The sequence below is a fragment of the Nyctibius grandis genome, chromosome 4, assembly GCF_013368605.1.
Source record: "Nyctibius grandis isolate bNycGra1 chromosome 4, bNycGra1.pri, whole genome shotgun sequence".
NCBI lineage: Eukaryota > Metazoa > Chordata > Aves > Nyctibiiformes > Nyctibiidae > Nyctibius > Nyctibius grandis.
Genome location: NC_090661.1, coordinates 74,484,211 through 74,507,067, shown reverse-complemented (window position 1 = coordinate 74,507,067; position 22,857 = coordinate 74,484,211). Strand labels below are relative to the sequence as shown.

Below are 22,857 nucleotides of genomic sequence, written 5' to 3'. Positions count from 1 at the left end.
AGGCAGGCACAGCCCATTGCAAACTGGGCAGAAAAACATTGCATTGCAAAACACTCAGCTGGAGAATTGCTTAAATCCACTTCAGCATTTCAAAACCTTACATAGAAAAGCATCCAGTTTCAGATGATTCTTGCCCACATTTTTTTTTTCTCTCCAGTGGGACTTAAAATTCACAGTTATAAAAAGAAATGGGAGGAGCTAACCCTGCTTTTTAAAGTATCTGATGAAATCTTTGTTGTGTTAGATGAAGCTAATAACTTTGTGGTGTGTCATAATTAGTATTTTAACCCCTTGTTTCCAATGCCTGGCTCAGGAGAGTGAAGAGGGGAGGTTTGCACCCTTCCCTTCTGTCCCCACAGCAAACGCTTGCAGGACCCAGCCCTTACCCAGGCCATCAGGCACAGGCCGGTGGGGTGCAGCCCCACAGCCTCCGCCTGCCCTTACCCGGGGCCAGGCAGTGCTGAGCCATGGCACCAGGCTCGCACCACCTGCACGGTCAGGTGAAAAACTGCTTCTCCCAAGAGCTCGTACAGCTATTTTGCCAAAACACCACAGAAGTTACAGATGGGGTTTTTTTCTAATAGTTAAGCACTCTACAAAAAGCCGAGCTGCCACCTTGTTCTGTGGGCCAGAGCCGGTGGGGAGGGACACGGCATGGGGCCAGCCTGCGTGCAGCCCCATGGGACAGCAGGAGGCAGGCTGCCAAGCTCCCCACTCCACCCGGGTTCCTCTCACGGGACACCCAGACGTCGTCCAGCCAGCCGGGAGCTGCTCTCACCCCAAACGACTAGGCTTATTTCGCTCTGGGATCACCTGCTGTCTAGCAGAACTACTTTTGTGCCCTTTCACACTGTGGACAGGAGCTTTCATTCTGCTGATCAAATAATTGTTGCTGAAAAGGAGAGGAAAAAAGTGTAGCCTACCTCAGAACAAGGGGTTTATTCATCAGACTGATCTCCTGCCTACAGCTAACACCACAGCAGGCTCGAGGAATACCTCTCTTGATCCCAGTCACATAACTACATGAACAACTGTTCCTCTACAATGTCCCTTCCAGCATTACAGCAAAAAATCTGTTTTCTTCCAACAATTGCAGTTTCCTATCGACCACAAAGTCCTACTTTATGTCAATTAAATATTATCTGGAGAGGTTTTCTGGGGGTGGGTAGGGGCTTCTCTGCATCGTTTTATCTTCTGAGAGCAAGAAAGGGATTACTCACCATATCTGAAAGCAAATTGAACCCAAATACGCTCACAAAAAAAACAAAAGGAAAGTAATAATTTCGGCTTTAAATTAATGTCTTCCTTGACGTCAAGTCAAGGGGTGTTGACAGAGTTCAGAACCAACCTACAACACAGAAAAAGACCCTGAAATATTTCAGATAACTCAGAGTACCGTTTGACCCATGGAAATTCATTGCACAGCAGCCGAGCGGTAAAACGTACCCATTGTTCCCTGTCACATCCTCAGTCACCCACAGCTGGCCTTGCTTGCAGGAAACAGCAATTTCCCCGTCCTGCTCGCCTGCTGCTCCAGTTACAGACAGGGAAAGATGTGTGAAGAGAACGAGACTCCGAGTCAGGAATAGGCTTGTGTATTTGAGAGGGTGACCGTTTACATCGTAAAGCCACACTAGAAATACCCCTCTTCATCCTATCCTAACTGCAAAGTGAAGGACAGTTCCTTCTCTCCCACACTCCAGTACTGCAAATACAACTCTTTTTCAAAAGCCACATCATCCCTAGCTCACAAGAAACTTTCACGAGAGCGGACTAGTACACCACCAACACTGAGGCTTTGATTTCCCAATGAACATGAGTTTAGAAATAAAGTTACAGAAGCAATTCTAATTACATCACACCAATGCATTGCAGGTACATATTGAATTGTAATGCTGGAGAGTACGTGCCATTGCAACACTCCCTACAGACAGGTGAAGGTGATGTTTGCCTCACAGGAGTGAAAACATAGAGCATAAAAACACACCACAGTTTTCAAACATAAAAAGAACTTATTTTCTGTTACTACGCATAGACTAAAGCCGCAGAAGACCAGTGAAGAGGTGTAGCTCTCTGCACGCACCAGGATTTTCCTCATGCATTTAAACTGACATTAGATTGCATTCAGTGCCGCAGCTTCTGCCATCCACCATAGCAGCAGCACGTCTCAGTAACCGCATTTACTAACACCGCATCAGCACAGACGGTGCAGGTACCTGTAGCACTGTGGCTCTCTATAACACGAGCTGCCGCTCAGCTCCCCCAGCCCCTGGCACAGGGACACTTTGCTGTTGGTACATCGGGGCTCACGAGAGCAGGGCCTCAGCTCCCGCAGCCTCCACATGCCCCCCACACCTCGCTCCCCTCCCTGCCGATCTCGCAGCCGAGGCCCAGCACCGCCGCTCAGAGCCAGCGGGGCCAGGACAGCTCGCTGAAAACATGGATCAAAGCTGCCAAGTCACGAGCACATGCACGTACACATCTGAAGCTTGGCCAGCACAGGCACACACAGAGCTCGAGAGCAGAGACAAAACCCAGCGTCCTCTGCCATGAGCAGGGGCTGTGGGACACTCACACCCCAGCCTGGCTGGACACCACTGCCCAGGGCAGCACCAAAAGCAGCCCCCGCCAGCACCCACCACCCAGAGCTATCTCAGCCTCTCCCATGGGGCCACATTCCACTTCCACATAGCCACAGCACCCAGGGGGGCAGAAATCACAGCGCTGGGGGCAAAGCCACAGCAACCCCACCACAGCAACCACACCACCAACACGATGTACCACCAACATCCCTCCTCCCCACAGAGCTGCCTCACACGCCTCACTCCTACCTGCCTGCCATGTCTGCAGCCACGAGCTTCCCCCAGGCCCCCTCCCGTGGCCCCTTTATGGCCTCCTGGCCCCCACGCCAGCCCAGCTGGGCAGCCCCGGCCCAGGTGCGGGCAGGTTTTGGGAAGGGCCCCCCGCCCCAGCCCAGGTGTGGGCAGATTCTTGGAAGGGCCCCCCGCCCCAGCCCAGGCCTGCCTGCAGCAGGGCCCTCATTTGCCAGACCTTGCAATGTTTCAAGTGAAGGGACAATCCATGCAATGGGTAGGAGATGAGTTTAAAACACGAAAGGAAGGTTGCTTTTGTCCCCTAGGTAGCAAACCTCAGTGAACCCACTGCCGCCACAGGCTCTGGGACAGTCACCTGTCCTATTGCCACCATTTGCTGCTGCTGCTGCTCTTGGGGAAGGAGAGAGCTGGGGGGCGGGGTGTCATCCCACATTTTTTCAGGTCATGGCATCATGGCATAATGTAGTCAAAGCACGCAGCCAACACAGCAGCTTCACCCTCAGTATGTATCAGCGGTGTATGGAGAACAGCATCCAAGGCAGCAACAGCTTATTCAACTTTATGTCTCTTGGTGTTACTTTTAGGAAGGTGAGTTTCTTTCCACAGACGTGCTGCCCCAGCTCATGGCGAGCGGTTTCTCCATAGTGTCCTCATGAAGCAGCGAGCTGTTCCTGCACTCGTGCCTCAGGAGCCCTGGCACTGCCTTGGCTGCAGCTCCTTCCTGGCCTCCTGCAGCAGTCACCCGTGTCCTGCCTGTGTCCCAACACTCAGCCCCATCTCCCTGCGCTGCAGCTGTGCCAGGAAAGCCCCTGCAGCAGCACCCCAGCCCATGGAGGGCCAGAAGGAGCCTGTGGGGTCTGGGGTCAGGGACACGGGGTGTGCCATGGGGGGAAGCAAGGACCTGGTTAACTGCAAAAAAGGGTGACTTGGGAAAAGAGGTAAAAAGGTGGAGGATTAGTGCTAAAAGACAAAGGAGGCCGTATTTCATAAATGCTGCCTAAGTTAGACATGGGAAATGAAACGGCAGCTAAAGCCACAAGGCATGAGAGCAGGACCTGGGTGGAAACTGAGGCAGGGTGAGTGCCCTCTGACTGGCTCTGGGGTTCTGCTTACACCAAGGCCAACAGAAGAGGGGTAAGAAAGTACTCAACAGTTGTGCTCTCTGCCGTCCAGCTTTTACAGAGGCTCTGCTCTCCCAGCTTTTGAAACTAACATGAGAGCTAGAAATGCTCAAAGGGTGCTCCCAGTTGCCTGGGCCAGGTCTGGGAGTTGCAAAGAAATGAATAAAAAAATATATATGTGAACTGTTACTAAATGGGAAGAAGTAGCTACTTATATAATGGGATTGTTTGCATGAAATTCCTGGTAATTTCCTATCTGAAGGCAAAAGTGAAACTAAACAAGCATTGACGGGAAACTACAGCCACAAAGACAGGTTTCAGAAAGCTCGGATCCTTGATAACCCACAGACCATTAATCAAAGCATTCTCCTGAGATGAGGATTCATGTTTTCTTTGGCAAATGAAGGAGCTGAAGGTGGATTTTGAGCAGTCTGGTAAAATCTGTGTTCCCTGAGCCCCCGCCCTGCTGAGCTGCAAAGGGGAGATGGGTGGCTGCTTGTTCCCCCAGCCATACTGGGAAGATCTCCAGGGCATTGGAGTGGGGCACGGGGCAGGTGGTGGCTCACGCTGGGCAGCCCGGCTAGGCTGGCACATGAATCCCCGTTGCTCAGCATTTCATGGCTCAGGCAGCTGCGGGCACACCCAGAAGCAAATTTTAGGAAATTTGAGAACTCAGGTGTTGGATAACTTCACGTGTCTCTAGGGTTGATGGCACATGAGCTGGTAGGAGCATTAAGGATGTCTGCTTTGCTTTCACACAACATCTGGAGTCTTTAGGTGGGATGGGAAGGCACGGTCCTGGGTTGGGACACGGCTCCCTGTGCAATGCACGAGGGAGGGACAGCCCCAAGTACCATAAGGCCAAAGAGCACTGTGAATAAGGCAGTGACCTTATTTGTAGAGCAAAGCACTGAAGTTCAGACCTAGAAACACTTGCCAGCAAGTGACTCAGCCTCACGGGTGCCTGTGGCACAGCATTCACCCTCGGGAAGAGATGTGAAATACTCTGATCATCTGTGCTGAAGCAGCAAGGGCTCCATGTCACATCCCTGGGCCAGGGACTGGGCACTGGGAGCTGCCTCCTGGTGCTCCATGGCCAGATGGAGAAAGGCGCTTCTCCTCTCTTGGCTCGGTGGCTGACCTCGAGCGGTCCCTCCAGCCAGGCAGTCCGGTCCCTACGCTGCCAGCACTGGGCTAGAGCAGCAGGCAGCGACAACTGGTGTGGTTACACTGAAGGTGTCGCCCATGATTGGAATAAGGGAACATAAAACCCATACACCGTGAGTCAGGGCTGTGTTCCCCATGCACAAAGCAGCAGGAGTAGAACCCATCATGTAAGGGGGTAACAGGGTTTGCTGGCAAAAACCCCACAACTTCAATTTTTTTTTTTTGTAATATGAACTCAGAAATGGTTTGCAGAAAAAAAAAAGTGTGAAGGCAAGTGGTGTATGAACCACTGTCACCCACAAATGCAGCACCGGTATCTGAAATGCCGAGCCTAAAGGGCTCGTTCTCTGAAGATTTCACCATCAGGGAGGTAACCATGGAAAGTACTAAATAATTAAGCACTATTGAGGGTTGCCCAGTAACTGAGAGTGCAATAGTCCAGCGCTTTTTCTGTGATCTTGTACTTGGGTAAATATTTAGGCTTTTAAAGCCTTAAATGACAGTGGACATTGCATAGGGACGCTCTGTGCAAAGCCCTGGACTATGTTTACTCACAGATGGTCTATTACTTATAGGGTCCTGTAAAGGCTTTTCAGTGCGTGCAGTCCTTGTGCAGATTGTAGTGGTCTGTGGGTTCAGTGTGGAGTCAGTCTCTCCTAGGACTGCATCCGCAAAGATCGGCTTCCAAAAAAACCCGGTCAACCACAGCTCTTGGGCAGCAGGTGCGAGACAGCAGTACTTCACACAGGTCTGGATCGCCCTGTTTCATTACAGCCAGATGCTTTTGGTTATGCTTTGGTTTTCTTTTGTAAGGCCCAGGTTAGATTTTTAGTGAAATCAGGTGGTAAGGCTTCAAACCAGGAGGAAAAAAAAAGGGGGGGAAAAAAAGGAAAAAAAAAAAAAAGAAAAGAAAGGCAATACTGCCTAGCAGTGAGAAATGCCCAGAGACCAAGGTAGGAGCACTCCCTGTGAATAAGTGGGTATTAGTGCCTTCTGTTGACAGAGGCAGCACTAAGTGTGCACCCTGTCTGGCTGCAGCAGCCTCCGATTGCCCAGCGAGCAGCAATCTAAAATAAATATTTCCATCTTCTAGGCAAGGAGATTGCCCACTTGCCTCTGCCGCACCAGCTCCGTCCCTGAGCACTGACGCCTCTGCGAGCGGGCGGCCGCTGTGCAGCGAGAGCACTGCTCCCCCGCAGAGACCGCGGGGCTCCCCCGCAGCGCCGGGCTGTTGGTTTCCATCTGTCTGCCTGCCAGCCTGTGAAACCATTCGGTACTCACCCCCTTACAGGGTGGCCACTGACCTCACCGGGCTTTGGATCAAAAAGCAAAAGAGATTTGCGAGACGTTGTGCAATCCTTCACTGAAAGCCCAATAAAATAACGAGAGTACATAACGAGGCGATGTATTTCTGAGTGGTGGAAATCTTACAATATCTTTTATTTGTCTTAATCTGAGAATACAGCAGATGGGAACCAATGAACAACTGATGTGAAATACAGCCCCAGCTTAACTTTTGACTGCTGGAAGGAAATTCAGCTTCGTCACACGAATGTTCTGGTGTCCTGGAGTATGAACGCTTTCGCTGGTTTTGTAAATACACTCAGCAAATGTGGCAATAATCATTGCACTGTGGTAAGAGTAGGGCAATAGCGTTGCTGAAGTGTCATGAGCCATTTTGAAGATTGTTCAACAGATGTTACAAGATATGCTGAAGCATGTATTTTTCCTACATGAAGGATGAGGGGGGCCTTTTGCCTTAAAATTTTGTATTTGGAGAGAGAGAAATTACCCAGATCTCAAACAGCTTTCATTTTTCTACACAAAGGAGTAGGGAATTACAGATCAAAGACAGATTTTTACATGCAATACTGTTTGTTTAAATTAACATCATTTCTTAAATCCACATTTTTTCCCAAGGCCAGAGATTGCTTCTGCAGCTTGTCCAGTTGCTTTTTCTACCCCATCTTGCGCTGTCTTGGAAGCCTTGTCGATAGCTGCAAGGGAGGGAAAAAGATAAGCAAAAAGCTTGAAAAACACAACACGATTTAATATTAATAATGGTAGGGGGAAGTGTGAAAATGATTAATTATAAAAATATAGGGATAGATTTTCTTTAAAAAAAAAGGGTTCTCCACAGGTGATTATAGTTGAGTTTGGCAGGATGTGTTGAGGATGGACTGCAAAATAGGAGGGGTCCCTTGGAAGTTTTGGTTGCTGAGCTGAAGTAGTATGAGATGAATGATGGGACAAAGCTGGAACAGAACGATTTTTGGTCTAAGCGTAGCCTGGCTGATGGAGGGGGGTGCTTTGGGCTAACAAGTGCTGTGAATACTGGGATGTGTGGGAAAGAACCTTATCAAGTGATGGGAAGGATGCTCTTCCCCTTCTAGTCCCTTCTCAGTTGTGTATTTGAGGGACCGCTGATGAGGGCTGTGCTCAGTTGTGGGCTGCGGGCACAGGGTGGGTCACTCCTGTTCGGGGCCCGACGTCAGCTGGGACAGGAAACCGCAGCAGGGTCTCACCAGGAGGGAGGAGACCCTCACAAACGGGGCACAGCCTCTCTCTCTTCTCTGGGATCTCAGCTGTATTTTGGCAATATTGCTGCCTCCCCATCTAATGTCAACAAGTGCCCAAGTCCTGCCTTCTCATCACATCATGGAGCTGTAGAGGGTATCTGCTCTAAGGAGATATTGCCAACGCATTTTGGCTTTCATTAAACATTTTAGACCCTGAAGTTGCTAATTCTCCCCTCATTCTTAGAAGATTATTAAAATTAAGTGAGAACTGAGCTTAGTTTTTAGTTTAACTTGTTTCAAATCCCCAGAAACAAGACGCCAACACTTCCCTGATGGCACCTTTCCAGCTGTGGGATCATTAATGTTTGAGCCTGGTTGCTGCCTCAGCAGGCACTGGGGGCCGGCGTGGGGCTGGACCTGGACAGACCCCTGCCCTCCAGGCTGGGGAGGCAAGACGTATCACAGGGTTACTTAATCCTCAAGAAAGAAAAGCAAAGTTTTGTCCGCGCTGTTCCCACAAGTTTTCTATAAAGGAGGCCAAAATCTGAGTGTCATGCATGGGACTTGGTGGCCAGGGGGCAGTCAGCTATCGTGGTACATCTGCCAGTAAACCTATGGAGCTACTAAGGAACAGACCCTGAAATTCTGTCCCATGAGATCTGTAAGAGGCCAAAAATTGCCACTGAAACCAAGGGCTTTCAGGCTGAGAGCGCCCGCGGGACAGAGAGGAATGAGCACTGCCCGCTGCGGGCTTGTGTTGAGCTACTCCATCGCTTCTTGATTTGAACGTCATTTCTCCTACCTTTCTGGCTTGCATCTGTAATCTGGTTGACTGCATCCTGTGTAGCCTGTCCCAATGTGTTTGCTGTAAGTAAGGACAAAAAATTTAATTTCCAGATGCCCACATTTATGCTTACAGGAATTCCCTATGTCAGTTGGCTTTTCTGCATGTCCGCAGAAGGTCATGCCCCTGCAAGAGCTAAGGCTGGTATGGAGCAGGCTGGGGCTGTGTGCTCCGCCCACGGGCACCCTGGGAACTACGTGTGTTGCCAGAGCAGCTTGCTATGAGATTAGCATTCACCTAGCACCTACGGTCAGCTGAGTAAATCGATGACAGATAAGGAGATAAAATAAAAAGGAGATAAAGAAGCAAAGATTATCACTGAGTTCGAATGATGACATTTAGCTGCAAGTTGCTTATTTTATGCTACACTTGCTTCTATTCATTTTTCTAGCTTATTCTGCTCGGAGAAGTTTGGCCATCTAGCACGTGTTTTCTTCGTGGGCTGTTTGGGAGTAGTGCCTTTTCCAAAATAGAAGTAAACGCATTAAACAGCAGGACAGGAAAAGGGAGATTTCACAGACAAGATATAAACAGAAGAAGAAGAGGAGCAGAAGCTAGAAATGTGACAGATCAACTCCAGAATATAAAGCATTAAAAAAGTGAGATGCAATGTAATTGTAAGATGTCTGATCATGAAAGAGCGATAGCCATCCTATCACTTTAGCTAGGAGAGGTGACCCCCTCAGTGGCATGAATATACTCAGGATGCAGCAAGGACTCTTTCGTTTTTCAGAAAGGCGTACTAACATGTTTCTGGGTCTACTACACGTTTGTTCCCAGGTTTATGGAAACTTACTGTAACTCCAAAGAAATCAGTGAGGTTACTCACATATTTCAGCTATACAACAAAGTGTTTGCAGGATCAGAATCCAGGACTGATACAAATTATACCCTGCTAGGAACGAGCTGCACAGAAATGCTGTAAGGAATATACTATAAAATGCTAGCGTAAGCTATACAAACATCAACATTCTTCATTTAAAGGAAAAGCTATCATACTTTGCATTGAAAAATTGGTTTCCAGTGCACAGTGCTAATAACAATACAGCGCTTGGCCCTACAACATAGGAAGAGCTATGACAGACATGTGTGCACAGATTTTTTTAAGCCCTGCAAAGCCTGATGATCACTGCTGGAGAAGAATAAAACAGAAACATACTTGTACTACTTATTACAAACAGTCCATTGCAATCAACATAGTTACTACCAGAAGGCAGTCATAGTCAGGACAAATCACAAACATTAATCAAAGGTTAACTCCAACTTCTTAAAAGAAGAGCAGTTTAAAAGCCTCTGCAGAGCATGAGAAAAGACCACCCTGAGCAATGTAAATGCTAGATACAAAAGGTTTTTACTACCAAAACAGGCTTCATAGCTCTAAAAACACTCTGTTTAACGATCTGTTTGGGGAGCGATAAGGGTTGGACGATGCTCAGCAGCCACTGAGGGAGCTGTGGGTGGGTGGAGGTGGTTGCCCACACCGAGCCAAGAGCTGTGGCCAGCCTGGAGCCTTCTCCAGGCGATGGCCAAAACTTGGCCAGAGGAATTTAGAGAAAAGGAAAAGCTGTGTCCTGCTCGCAGCGATGAAGCTAGTAGTGTAACTACAGATTGTGGTTTCTGTAAGAGAGAGCAGCAGCTAAGCCCCCCACAACTATACAACGATATTTAATCTTTCTTACCAGCATCTTTTGCTGTACCTTCAGCCTGTTCCTTAAATCCCTGGAAGTTTTTACCTGACATCGTGTCTTCTGACACCTGTTAATACTCCTCTGCTTCAATAAAATTAAGCACCTGGCGATGTATAGCACAGCATGTGAGGGGTGTCCTGACCTGTCCTGGTTTTATACATGTGCCAGGAGACCTGCTGATGCTTTTGGGGGTGATTGGTACCATGGGTGGAGTTTGAATGTGAGGAATGAGAGCTGAAAATACGCACAGAAAGGCATTTATTTACCCTCCCCAATGAGAGGGTGTGCCTGGGTAGAGATTTCTGCTTCATCGCACTGTCTTCGTTTATAAGTTTGTTTTTTTTAAAATCAAAACCCCAAAAAAAACCTGTTTCACCATCACAGACAGAGAAAAACCACTGAACTGAGCTTTGTAAAGAGGACTGGAAAACTACTGAAGTAGCAGTGCCTGGGCATGGCCAACTTTCGTCCCCTCCGGGCTGGCTTCTCCCTCCTTCATCCCCTAAGCTGAACCTCCTGAGAACAGAAACCAGCCCAAACTTCTTTCAGTTTTTAGCAGTTTTAATCACAATCCCCTTTTCTTGTCAGGTGGGATACTGTTAGATGGGGAGAGTTATCATTTACATGTGTTTTTATAAGAAACTACAAATCTGGTCATCTTTCCAGTTGCCTGCTCAAGTTGGGTTGCAAAAGCCCAGCATCGCTGGAGGCCTTGCCTGGGCCAGGCAGGTAACCAGTGCCAGCACTAGCAATTCTCAGGGAAGGGGAAAAAAGAAGCCAAGTTAGCAAAACTTGTCTGGCTTTGTGTTACAGGTTTTGTTAGTACAGAAATAATGTTTAAAATAATTTCCTTACCTATCATCACTACATGAATAAAAGTTTCTGGCTTTAACCTCTGGCATTTCACAGGTTTCCACTAGCCCTTAGAATTTATGTTTTCTGCCACCAATCCCCAGTACAAAGAAACTTTGTACAAATAAACTATTGGCAGAGTTGGAGCCAAAGGTCTCGCTGGCTTTGTGGGGGCTCGGATTCCTCATCGCCATTTTCCAGCGTACAAAGCACCTCGGTTCAGATGTTCACACTCATACCCATATTCATCTTCCTGAGGAAAGCTTTTTTGTTGAGAAATGGGCACGAGAACAAGATGCTGTGGATAAACTAGGGTGGGAAATGACAGTGCTCATAAGTTTAGCACTTCATTAGTACCCAAGTGAGGAAGAGCAGCAGCAAACAAGGTTAAACACATTCCTCTGCCGCTCCTATTCAGCCTGTCATTTCAGAGGGCTCTCTTCAACTTTTGCACTGCTGGCACCACTCATTTATTATTTCAAACAGCAATTCTCTTTCCCCCTCAACGGGTCAATTAGCACTTTAATTATATATTCACATCAGGCATCTTTTTCAATTCCTTCCTGATTTCTTTTTCAGAGTGGTTTTCTTACTTGGATTTGCAAAAACTCAGACAAAAGACACCCAGAATGCTGGGGCTCTGGCATTTTTTGGACAAAACCACTAACACAGACCTGCTTATCTTCCTTGCCCAAGCCCGAGAACCTAGCAACAGCAAAGCCATAACAAACAGGCGGATTTCAGCTGCTCTCAGCCCCCTTAGCCAGATCGCTGCTGCCTTGATTAACTGTGCAGAGTGTTTGTGAGAGCAAGGAAGCGGCTCTCCAGCACCCACCAGGCAGCTTGTCACAGCTCGAGAGAGGACGTGCCCAGGCTCCAGCGGCAAATACCTTCCAGCTGCTCTCCCAGCTCTGTTCTACTGCTGGACTTTCAGCTCAAGGGCTCTGCTGATGCTGGCTGGGATAGTCTGCCTGAAGGGGAGAGCAGGAGTGCAGGAGAATGTTTAAAACTGATACACGCTTACACCAAACATTAAACATGTACCACATTATCACAATATTTTAGAGGTTCCTTAGCAGTTCAGGTAAATATTGTTCTTTAATTCTGCACTGATCTGTGCCACTGCTTGCTTTACCTTCTGCTCAAAACATTAAGTAGCATGAATTTGTGAGTAAAACCTACACCACTGTCAGCATAGCAGCAGGACTCCTCATCTAATGCAATCTTATCCTTATATTAAGATCATTATCCTGATTCCAAGTGAAAAATAGCAAAGCAAATTACACTTGCCCAGCAAACATGGTGTGATCGTTATAATGCAGCCCAGAGCAGAGGGAAAAGGGACCTTTGGTATAGTATGTATTGATCCCATATGATGGGACAAATGGTCTGTGCGTCAGGTGGCTTGCAGAGTTACAAAACCACATCAGAAAATTAAAGGAATGTATTGCATCCTCTTTATTCACTTTGTGAGTTAACATTACTTTCTTAAAGCTAACATGAAGCATTTTGAGCTGATGTTAGATATGGATTAGAGCACTCAGAAAAAGGATGATTGACTTGAGCAAGAATGAAGATTTGAATTTCATCTGCTCAGAAAGTCACAGCAACTTATCCCTGAATATTGAAACTACTAATGTAGATCAGATCTATTCCTGGATTTTGTAAAAAACTATTTCTCAAAATAATTTAACCTTCTCTTGGCCTCTAAAGAGAATAATATCACAAGAGAAACTGTTGAAAGTCTTCCTGAGACAGGCTGTTTAAGGAATAGTAGAACAGTAACTTATGTCTAATTATAGATCAATGAACTAAGCGAACTAACCGTATGGCTTTAAATTCATTCCTGTCCTGGTCCAAGCTATAGGTCATCTGAGTTACATTTCACTGTGTATATCTCCTGACACTAGGTATTCTTGATGGGCTTCCACAGGTCTCTTACAAGTGTCACGGGAAGTATTTGAGCTCATGATGAGTTGGATGCCCCACCTGGGCATCAGCCTTTCCTGTGACTTCAGCAGGAGTTCAATGCACTTGTGGCTGCCCAGGGAAATGACCAGCTACGTTTTCAAGAAAGTCAGCTTTCAAATGTGCGGTCTTCCGAAATGCTGTGTCTTCACTATCTGTGTGGGCAGAGTCACATGCCAAGGTGCTCCTGAAATTTCAGGCTATTCCAAAAGTTACTCCACCTGGTAATGCTGGGGCACATCGCTGACATTGCTTGGCCAGAACCAAGACATGAAAAAGCGTCACCATCCCCAGCAGCGAGGTCTGCTCACCTCCAGCAGGTAACTTGTTTCACCGACACCCTTCTCACACACCTGATTCCTCGGACTTTTTCTCTGTAGTCTGCACCTTCTCAGCCTGTTGTCTGTGATGAGCAGTTATTTGTGTTTGGGAGAAAAAAACCCCGAAACTGATTTATGTGCTAGGAGGGCTCCACGACCCACGACTCTGGAGCTAGTTGGCAACTCCAAACATGGAGCCCAAATAGCTGTAAAGTTAAATCTAAGGCACTGAAGGGAAATTAGAATTTGTTTTGGTTTCCCTTCCTTTCACACCTCTTCTATAGCATCTTTGAGCACCCTCTCACATATCAGTAACATGAACCCTTCTGTTTTTATTACCTGATGAAGGTGAGAAGTAATTGATCAGAGCTAGAGCTCATGTTTTACACATGAAAATGGGCAAATGAGGTTAATTAAATGGGAAGTGTTGAAATCCATTCAGTTTTTGTTAATTATAATTTTACCAGGGTTGAGTTTTATAGATAGGTATGGTTTCCATCAGCAAGGTAAATGCAGTGATGTGTCAGGGCTGAAAAGTTTTACACAGATCATTCCTGAAGTTAATGATGTGTGCAGTGCTCAATATCCACAGCTCCTAGAAGAGCCCGATACTAGTGTGGCAGGGATGTGATGTTTACATTAAGAAATAGAATTGTTTTAAGAAATAGAATTGTTTGCTGATAAAAAGATACAATTATCATAAGTCATAGGTTAGTCACTTCAAGGATCAAACTAAAGCTGTTCTAAGGAAGCTAAATTAGCCCTTCGGTTCAAATATAGAAATATATTTCTGGGAGAAAAGTAGGTCTAGCTGATTCTTCATTTACATGGGTGGCAACATTCTCCAGAAATCATCAGCCAGCTCTGCTTCAAAGCACGAGATCAAAATAAGGCCAGTTATATGGATTTCGTTACCTTCTGGTTTCTGAATCTTCAGGCAACGTCTAAGTGAAGTGTCCAGTTTCTGCCATCTTCTGGAGCTGAAGACTAAAACCATGCTTAAATAGTGGGATTTTTGTGGAGTCTCATAGTATCCTGCAGCTTGAGTATTAGGAAAGAAAAAAAAAAAATGTCTGGTCTTTAAATTATAAGCGGTAAAGAGATGAGAAAGGCTTGACCACCACCTTAAGATCTGGCACAGGGCTAGGGAAAGAAATAACAGGTCCTATCCCAGGAGGGGCTAGGAAAGCCGAGGATGTGAGCTGGGCTGTAAGCCAAGGGTAAGGTCCACAGGAGAGCTTTGTATGTCTTTCTAGGCACACTGGCAGGAAGAAGCGCCGTGGCTCAACCCTTCTGGCACACGGCCGTGCTGCCCACCCCACCTGGGGCTCAGTGGGAGAGGAAAGGTGGAGAAGCAGAGCTTGCTGCCCTTCCATGCTGGAATCCACCCAAAACAGCAGTGCCAAAGCTGGACAGAGAAACTTTGCGCTGCTAACAGAGCTGTGCGAAGTCGTGCAGGCAGGGCTTTATCTGACGTTTAGAGAGCTGAGTTTTTATCTGAGCTTTTTTTGATATGCTATTAACAGTATTCAGTATCTTCTTGTGATTTGGTAGGGTTTCAGTGCATTTATGAAACCGTTAAAATAAGCTACATTTCAATATAGAAAAGTCTCAAAGTGGTGAGAATGTGTGTTTGTATATTTTATGGAGAACAGTATTAAAAAAACAGCCTTTCAGTTTTTAATCAGCTGCTCTTTGAGTTCAGTTTTAGGGCATGCATGATGTAGACTTGAAAATAAGACTTTCAGATGAAGTGGGATTTTGGGAAGTGTATTATTATCTGATTTGCATTTAAATTAGTGGAATGCACATTGAGACATTCTGGAGAGAGCCACTGCTTTCTCATCTGCAGCCCAAACGTCTTTGAAAAATCAGGCCCTGCATGCCCTTGGCTAAGATGTAATTGTGGGGGAGCTCTCAAAGGCTATGAACTGTATCAGAACAAACCACTTAATAAAAGCTACACTGCAGTTTTATGTGGTAAGTAAGTTTTGCTGTTACAAGGGGAAAAAAAAATGTTTTTCAGCATTTTGTCGGTCATTTGTTGAGGCTCATAAAGTTGAGGCAACACTTGGCAGCGGCTGCTCCTGGCTCGTTGGATCACTACGGAGGTCTGAGCACGAGCACCCAGAGTCGTGTCATCGGGGACGGACTATGGCCCTGCCGCGCCGGGCACCGAGCGCTGCCTTGTCACAGTGGGATTAAATTAACAGCTTCTACGAGAGAGGTATTGCACATACAAGGTCTATTTAAATAATTCACGGGGTGAGATGTGTAAAAGAAACTCTTGATCACCATGACCTGTCAGCAAAAAATTATTTTGCTAGTGTTTGTCTCCATCACCTTTCACTTGGGGCAGGGGGAGTCCTGGCAGCTCCCTCGTGAAAGCACCTTCTGCTGCGGGATGTTTTCTGATGCATCTCCTCCATTCTTCCATTTCTCAGTTTCCTTCCATCACCTCTCGTTACACTTGTCTGAATACTCATTAAAAGTACAGACTCCTTTTCCATGCAGTGAACCAAACAGACATACATCAAAGTTTAATTGAATAATTAATAGATAATCTTTTGGCTCTTTCACAACAGACCCTTCTACTTCAGGAGAAGGAAGCGTTCACCTTTCTTACCTGTGACAAAGGCCGCTCAGACTGGCAGCTCTGCTCTCCCTGGCTGGGTAGCGGCCGTTCTGGGGAAGCGAGGGGAGGACACCGAGGCTCACCGAGCCATTACATGGGCACAGCATACCCTGTTCCTGCTCACTGACGCAGGATGCTCACGTGGGAGGAAACCACATGTCCTGAGCTCTGTCTTTTAGGCCTGTGATTGCCTTGTGCAAGATGCATAAACACTGCTCCGAGCTGTGACCGCAATGGGACTAGACCAGACCTCGGCAGGGGCTGCGGAGAGAAATGCTGAACCCCTGTCCCTCCCAGGCATGAAACTGCTCAGTGGTGTGAGCAGCAGGCAAGTGCAGAGGCACATCTTTAGGAAACATTCAGACACTTTCAGTGCCCATATGTTAGGCAACAGTCAAGCAGCATTTTTAGGCTCACAGTTGTAGATACAGGTGTGTAAACACCAGTTAAATCCCTCCCTTCCCACAGGGAAGAAGATGCTGTAGCACAGCATATGGATGTGGAGTGCTGCAAGCCCCTCTCCCAAGCAGTTACGTAGCTCTACCGCAGAGCAGTGTGCCTGTGCTCTCAGCAATTGTAATTCTCTCCTGGTTTAAGTCCTTCTGAAGCAGGGGTGAAGCCTGCTTGAGAGACGGGCAATTGGGAAGCGGCTTACTCCTTGCTTTGAGTTACAGCCTGGCCCAGCTGATACCTGTCCCTCCCTCCCACATGTGCTGCAGCTAGCGAGGGCATTCACCTCCTCTTTCCCCCTGGCTGGCAGAACATTTTTTTTTTGTATCCCCCTAAAGCAAAGCTTTGGAGCAGAGGGGATTTTCCCTGTCTTTCTCCAGTAAGCACTAAGAATAGGCTGCAGGCTCCTGCTGCTGGGCATGAGTATCACAGCCCTTCATGCCCCCTTACCTTGGCCTCAGTTTTAGTTATTCTATTTAACTGGCAAGTTCTGCAGATGTTTTGCAGGACATCAGAAGAGAGTACGCACGTATCGGACATCACTTCCTTTGAAGGACCTTGTTATCTCTGCTAGGGCTCTTCTGTTCCCTTTCCTTGTCGAGATCAAACATCTACTCTGGATGGAAGTCCTGCGGTCTCTGCAAGGCAAAGCTTTACATGTATTGTTAATGTGTGAGAGGCTGATATCACACTTGCTAGATCTGTCCATGCTACAGCAGGTCTCTCCAGTAATATCTTCCATAGTCATCATCATTATGCAGCTTAATGAAGATTAACGGTCTGATTCTGAAGCAGCTTAAATCTCTACGGTTTACACTGGCTTCTTGTGGATTCGTGGACGCTCTGCCTGGAGGTGAACAAAAGACCCCAGTTTTAGACCCATACTTACTGATGTGCTTTAAATTCATCCTTCATTATTTACAGCAATGAGCTTGTAGAAGCATTTTCCCATTCTCTACCCTTGTGAATGTGGAAGGTCTCTACTGCTCTCACTAAGCACCTTATCTGCAGACTGACTGGCTGCTGTAACTGGTACCAGCCCCAGTGTTTGAGTTGCACCAGTAATTCTCCTTTGGCACCTGTTATGGGACTCACGCGTATCACAGGAATCCTGCCTACCCCTGCCAGCAGTAATGCAGCTCTGATCTAACAGGTCAGTGCCCATCACATTTCTTTAATTACCCTCTAGCCGTTCATTACACCCAGGAGGCATCAGGATAAGGTTTTCAAGCTCTGGTGTAAGCAGAATAAACAGCAAAGAACAAATGCTAACCGAGCTCAACGTGACTTTCATGTTCCTTTATAAAGCCACCTTTTTTCCAATTTCCCCCACGCATTCTCTCTTAAACATGAGGGAATATTAAAAAAAGTGAAATCTCTGTTTTTCAGCCCTGAGAGACAGAAAGCTGGCCTACCTACACTATTGACTTCAGAAATACAATTTTTCATTATTCCCATTTTTTACCTCATGATCTAAGGCCCTTACAGTCCTGAGATCCTTGTATTTTAATACCACACTTTTACAGGAAGAGTCCATTAGTTTGGAAGGATCAGCTTCTAAAATGTGCAAATAAAACTGACAAAACAAAGAAGTTGTTCAAACACTTTTTTATTAGTTAAAAAAAAATATTTCCACAATACCTAGAGATCCCAAGCGCCAGTGCAGATGGACGCGAGACACGGATCAGTGAGTCCAACCAAAACACGCAAAGCGAGTGGGTTGAGAAGCCACGAGGGAGGTGGGGAGGGACACACACACCCTGGTACATGGCTGCACTTTACTTACAATCAGAGGAGTCTGGCTTACACATGTTGTACAATTGGTTTATGAGGGAGGTGAAAGACTAGAGCTGAATGTGGTTAGTCTATGGAGAGCGGGGTTTTCCTGTTGTAGTGTCAGCTAATATTTCCATGTCTGCTCTTGGAATGCTCTCTTTTGAGCTAGAAGTCCCTACGTTGATTAATTGCCTTCATTTTCACCCTGTGAGAGAAGACAGACAGGAAAACAGTTAAATATTTCCAGTGGAAAACATATATAAATACAATTAGGAGAAAAGTCAGTGCTGATGGTCACCACATAAAAACCCATAAACAACTACGTAACAATGACTGTATGCGGTGCAGAAAATAAACGAATTATCCCCTCCTTCTGGGAACCAGACAGACTCCTGCTGTAACCCAGACCTCTGGGTATCACTTCGCACGTGGCTGAGGGTGATCTAAGACAGCAGGGCTGCCACCGGCGGGGACGTCCTGTTTTCTGCTGCTGGCTCTGCCTCCCGCCCCGACGCGCAGCCTGACGTTAGCACTGCGCAGCCCTGAGGTCGGTCAGATTATCAGGGTTCGTTTCTGGGACCGGCACCAGGGGGGCAATGGCTGGCAGGGGGTGGTACGTGCAAGCTGAGACTTTCGGGAGCTTCAGGCACCGTGAAAACAGTCTCACCTTTAGAGAAGCTGGAAAATGGGGAGTTTGGGTGCAGACGTACTGCAGGGCTTGCGGAGTGGGCAGCCAAAGGCCTTAGCACCGAAATCATAAAGGAAATACCACGTGAGAAGCATTTGTCCACTTAAAACATCCACGTTGGGCAACAAGAGGTTGTCACCCCTTGTTCAAGAGCTGAAATCAGCCCAGAGGCTGATATTTGACCCAGGGCTTCAAAAGGGCATTGCAGGTAGAATAGAACAAAAGTTAAAAAAACTAATTTAAATATAGAAAAATCTAACTTGTTATCTAAAGCCCTTCTAAAGCATGGCTGCGAGCGGGTAAAAGCTGTTCCATGTGGTGATAAAACCATAAGATAACATCAACTATTATACGTGTGTTTACACCCCCAAATCAGCCCAAACCAAGCAGCAGTCTGCAGTCTGTCCAATCTGTCACTCATGGCAACCTCTCGGTCCCGAACAAGGAAACGGCAAAACTGAGAACCTTTGAGCTCACGTTTTGTCAAACAACTCATAAAAGCGGGAATACTGGTGGGCTCCGCACGCAGCAGATCTATAACCACGGAGAGCAAAGGGGAGATTGTCCTGGGGAAAGCCAGTAGCCCAGACAAAGCCCACGTGCGGTCTGGAGAGCCCGGGGGTCGCGGGAAGCCGGGGCTGTGGCACCACCTTACCTCTCCGCCGCCGCCTGTGCTCGCCGCCAAAGCCCCCTCTCCCGCCGCCCCCGGCTGCTCGGGCGGCTGCGGCGCTGCCAGGTCCTCCTGCCAAGTCACAAGCGACATGTTTGTCCTTACCAGCACATGCAGAGTCATCACCCTAATCTTAGACAGACTGCTCGAGCAGACTGCACGGAATGGAGTTGAGCATTGCACACGCAGATGAATTACCGGGTTTAATAGATGGGAAATATTGCTCGAAATCAATTTTTTGTGCAGCTTGTTAGAGCAGGTGTCTCTGAAAAAGCAATTCAATTTCTTACAGCTTGATTTAGGGTCTTTTTCATATGGAAAGAAAGGTTTTTTCCTGAAGTTTTCTTTCCTGTCACAGAGCCCAAACAGAGTTTTGACTCCTTCAATGTGAAGAAATTTGTGAGGGACAAATAAATTTACCTGGAGTAAGACAGGTTATGCCTAGCCTTTCCCCACGTTATCTCACCCACCCTGAGCACTCATTGCATAGACTAACTAATAGTAATTGCAGATACAGCAGTATTGTGGTGGCAGCAATGTCATGCCTCAGATAAAATTTCGTTATCAAAGGATAAGCTTTCCTTTGCGTTTGAAATCCAAGCATTTTCATAAGCACTTTGGGCTCTTTTAGCTACTTCCCGTTCAAAGAAAGAGAGAAAAGATGTGTTATTACCAGGCAGTCACTTTAAACATGATTTTTCCACGTGAGAAGACTAAAATCCTGACCATATTGGTATGCTCAGGGGATGGAGAGAAAGCAGAAATGCACCTTTGTGGAATCAGTCAGCAAGAGGAAGGGGAAGCAGAAACAGCAGCACCTCTGTGGTCCAGCCCCAAATCACCAGGGAACTCTGCTAAAATTTCAAAGCTTCTCTGTTCCCTTTGAGCACACGTGCACAGCAGCATCCCCCAATTTTTACTCTCTTTTCCCATGTAAAATCAGGGCCACCACAGAAGGAACCTGAGAGACACATATTACGTAAAGGGAAAGTCAATTTTGCACAGAAGGGAGACGTAGCATTTGAATTTCAGTATTCTGGAATCACGAGGTCACCTCTTTCCCTGGTGCTGCTGTTGATGCAGTGCAAATCAAACGTCCCTGTCAACCGACAGTAAATAGAATTTTATGCCCCGTGTGCTTTGAGGGACTCCACCGTGTCCTTATTTTCCTGTCCAGTCACATCTGTTCTCATCAGCAGAACACCCCTACTGCTTTTAGGACTGAATGAGAGAAGAGGAGGTGATGTGATGTAAAAAGGAAAAAAATGAACATATTTCACAAACAGAGCTACGTAGATGTAAGGTAGATCCCATGAGAATTTAAGCTGGAAATTGGACTTCAGATTCATTTTTGGCAGGAAGTGGAGCCACGAGATGGAAGCACTGCAACCTGGTTGTCCTGCTTCCCGCTTTCCATACTAGCTACCGCAACAGATCAATCCACCAAGGAAAGAAAATGGCCAAACTAGGAGCCGCAGCCCCATTCTGATGTGTGTCACAGCTCAAGGCATTCCCTTCGCCTCCCTGCCCAGACTCAATTAGTTTGTTACAGAGAGGGCCATGCACTGAGGGTGTCTCCATATAAAAAACACAGTGTGATTTTTTTTTTTCCTAAGAAATGTGCCCTTAATTTGCATCACTCTGTTGGCTGAAATGATTCTTGCTAGTATCAGCCTGATCTGTGTTAAGTAAGCCCAGGCAACCTAATGACATCAAATTGTGCACATCATGGAGACCAGTTTCTGATCTCCACTTCCTGGCGCAGCAGGGACCGGGCTGCTGGGGAGAGGCCACCGCTCCGATGGAGCCACTTAGCCACAGCCTTTCCGAAACAAGTAAACTCTCCTGTTGTCAGCAAACGCAGCTCACTACTCCGAATTTATGGAGGCTGATCCGGCCTCAGGATCCAGTCTGTGGCTTTAAAACACTTTACATGCATACAGGGCCATATAAAAAGGACTACACCTTCTAACTCAAGAGTGCACATTAGGTCAGAGAAGGTAAATAGCCTCAAATTGTAGTTTGAAACTTTACAAGCAGCTTTTTTTGACGGTTAGGTGGAAAGAAAAGAAACCTGCAATGCAAGCCAATGACAACAGCTGCAACAGCAGGTACTTCGTAGGTTATTTGCAGGTGGGGTTACCAGCTGCCATGTGAAATCGTGAAGGTGAAAACAAAGGCGACTGCCTAAGGCACTGGGCTGCGTTGGGAAAACTGGGGACAGCTCACGGGAACACAAGGACAAGTGCAGCGCACCCCATCTTTCTACGGGGCATGACCACCCACTCTTCCTGTGGGCAGGGAGCTCGGTTCTGGTAGGTGTGGAAAACAGTCACGGAAAAGGGGATCCCTTCCTCAGGACCACCCTCAGGATGCTGCGTCCGAGCGCGATGGGCGGGCGGAAGGATCCCTGTTCAGCTATTGTGCTGCTTATTGTATCCCTTAGATCGCGCTCTCTGCCAAGGCTCTGCTCCACAAGGGTAACGCTGACTCGTCCCTCTATTTTTAGAACTGAAAGCAGCCATGTTTCTGGAGAGTGCTTCTAAACTGTGCTGGAGGAACCAGCACAATGGCAGGATGAAGAGGTGTCAGGCTGCCTTAGGGACGTCGCCTCACAGCCTTTTTCTCACGCGCTTCCCACCCTGCCCAGAATAGCGAGCACAAGGTGAGGAAGGGCTGCATCCTTCAGCTGGGCCTTAGCTGGGGATTTAGGTGACTAGCCAGGGAAACACTACACAGAGGAGGACCAAGGGATGTAAGAGTCTTCACTTTGGATGAAGAGCCAGAAATTCCCAGGGGCCAACCCCAGCTGTAACACCGCCTCACAGCGTGACGCTGGGCAAGAAAGCAAGAGTGAAAATCCAGCTTCTCTGAAGGACAGCAAGAACTTTGCTATTCCTTTCAGTGTTCATCTCCTCATTAAAAGGGATAAAATGTTCTAAAGGAAAGGCGTGTTGCAACCATGAAGTAATTAGTAACGCTCCTGCTGCTCTTAAACGGCAAGCAGATTCTTTCTTCCTCTCAGAAATTATGTATTGTCTTAGAAAAAGTATTTACAATGAAAAAAACTGACTCAGGGCTGTTTTCTTCTACTTTTTTTTGGGGGGGTTGAATCTTTTTAGCTAGAGAAGAGACAAAAATGAAGTAGTTTAACATAATAGTTAAGTGAAACAAGACCTTAGAATTCATTACAGGAATACTATACAAGCTTTTAAGTATTTTTAAATATATATAAATATATTTGTATATAGAATATATATACTATGTAAGATTTATATATATAAAATACAATATTCCACTAAGGTTATAAAACAGTAGTTACATG

The 22,857-nt window shown here is 46.8% G+C and overlaps 2 protein-coding genes across 3 annotated transcripts in view; both read right to left on the bottom strand.

Moving 5' to 3' along the window:
* Nucleotides 1-7,012: 7,012 nt before the first annotated feature.
* On the bottom strand, nt 7,013-10,225 carry LOC137661866 (adipogenesis regulatory factor-like). The gene is made up of 3 exons (XM_068397590.1): nt 10,165-10,225; nt 8,444-8,506; nt 7,013-7,119 (listed from the first exon to the last, which is right to left on the bottom strand). The coding sequence occupies exons 1-3, from the start codon at nt 10,223-10,225 to the stop codon at nt 7,013-7,015; spliced, it is 231 nt and encodes a 76-aa protein (XP_068253691.1).
* Nucleotides 10,226-18,038: 7,813 nt separating this feature from the next.
* The window catches only part of SNCG (synuclein gamma), a 28,128-nt gene continuing 23,309 nt past the window's right edge, over nt 18,039-22,857 (bottom strand). For both annotated transcript variants that reach the window (XM_068398629.1, XM_068398630.1), the window contains 2 exons: nt 19,518-19,604; nt 18,039-18,379 (listed from right to left, as the gene is read on the bottom strand). In XM_068398629.1, coding sequence (XP_068254730.1) covers nt 18,359-18,379; nt 19,518-19,604 — 108 coding nt within the window. In that variant the 3' untranslated portion in view covers nt 18,039-18,358. The remainder of the gene's footprint in view (nt 18,380-19,517; nt 19,605-22,857) is intronic.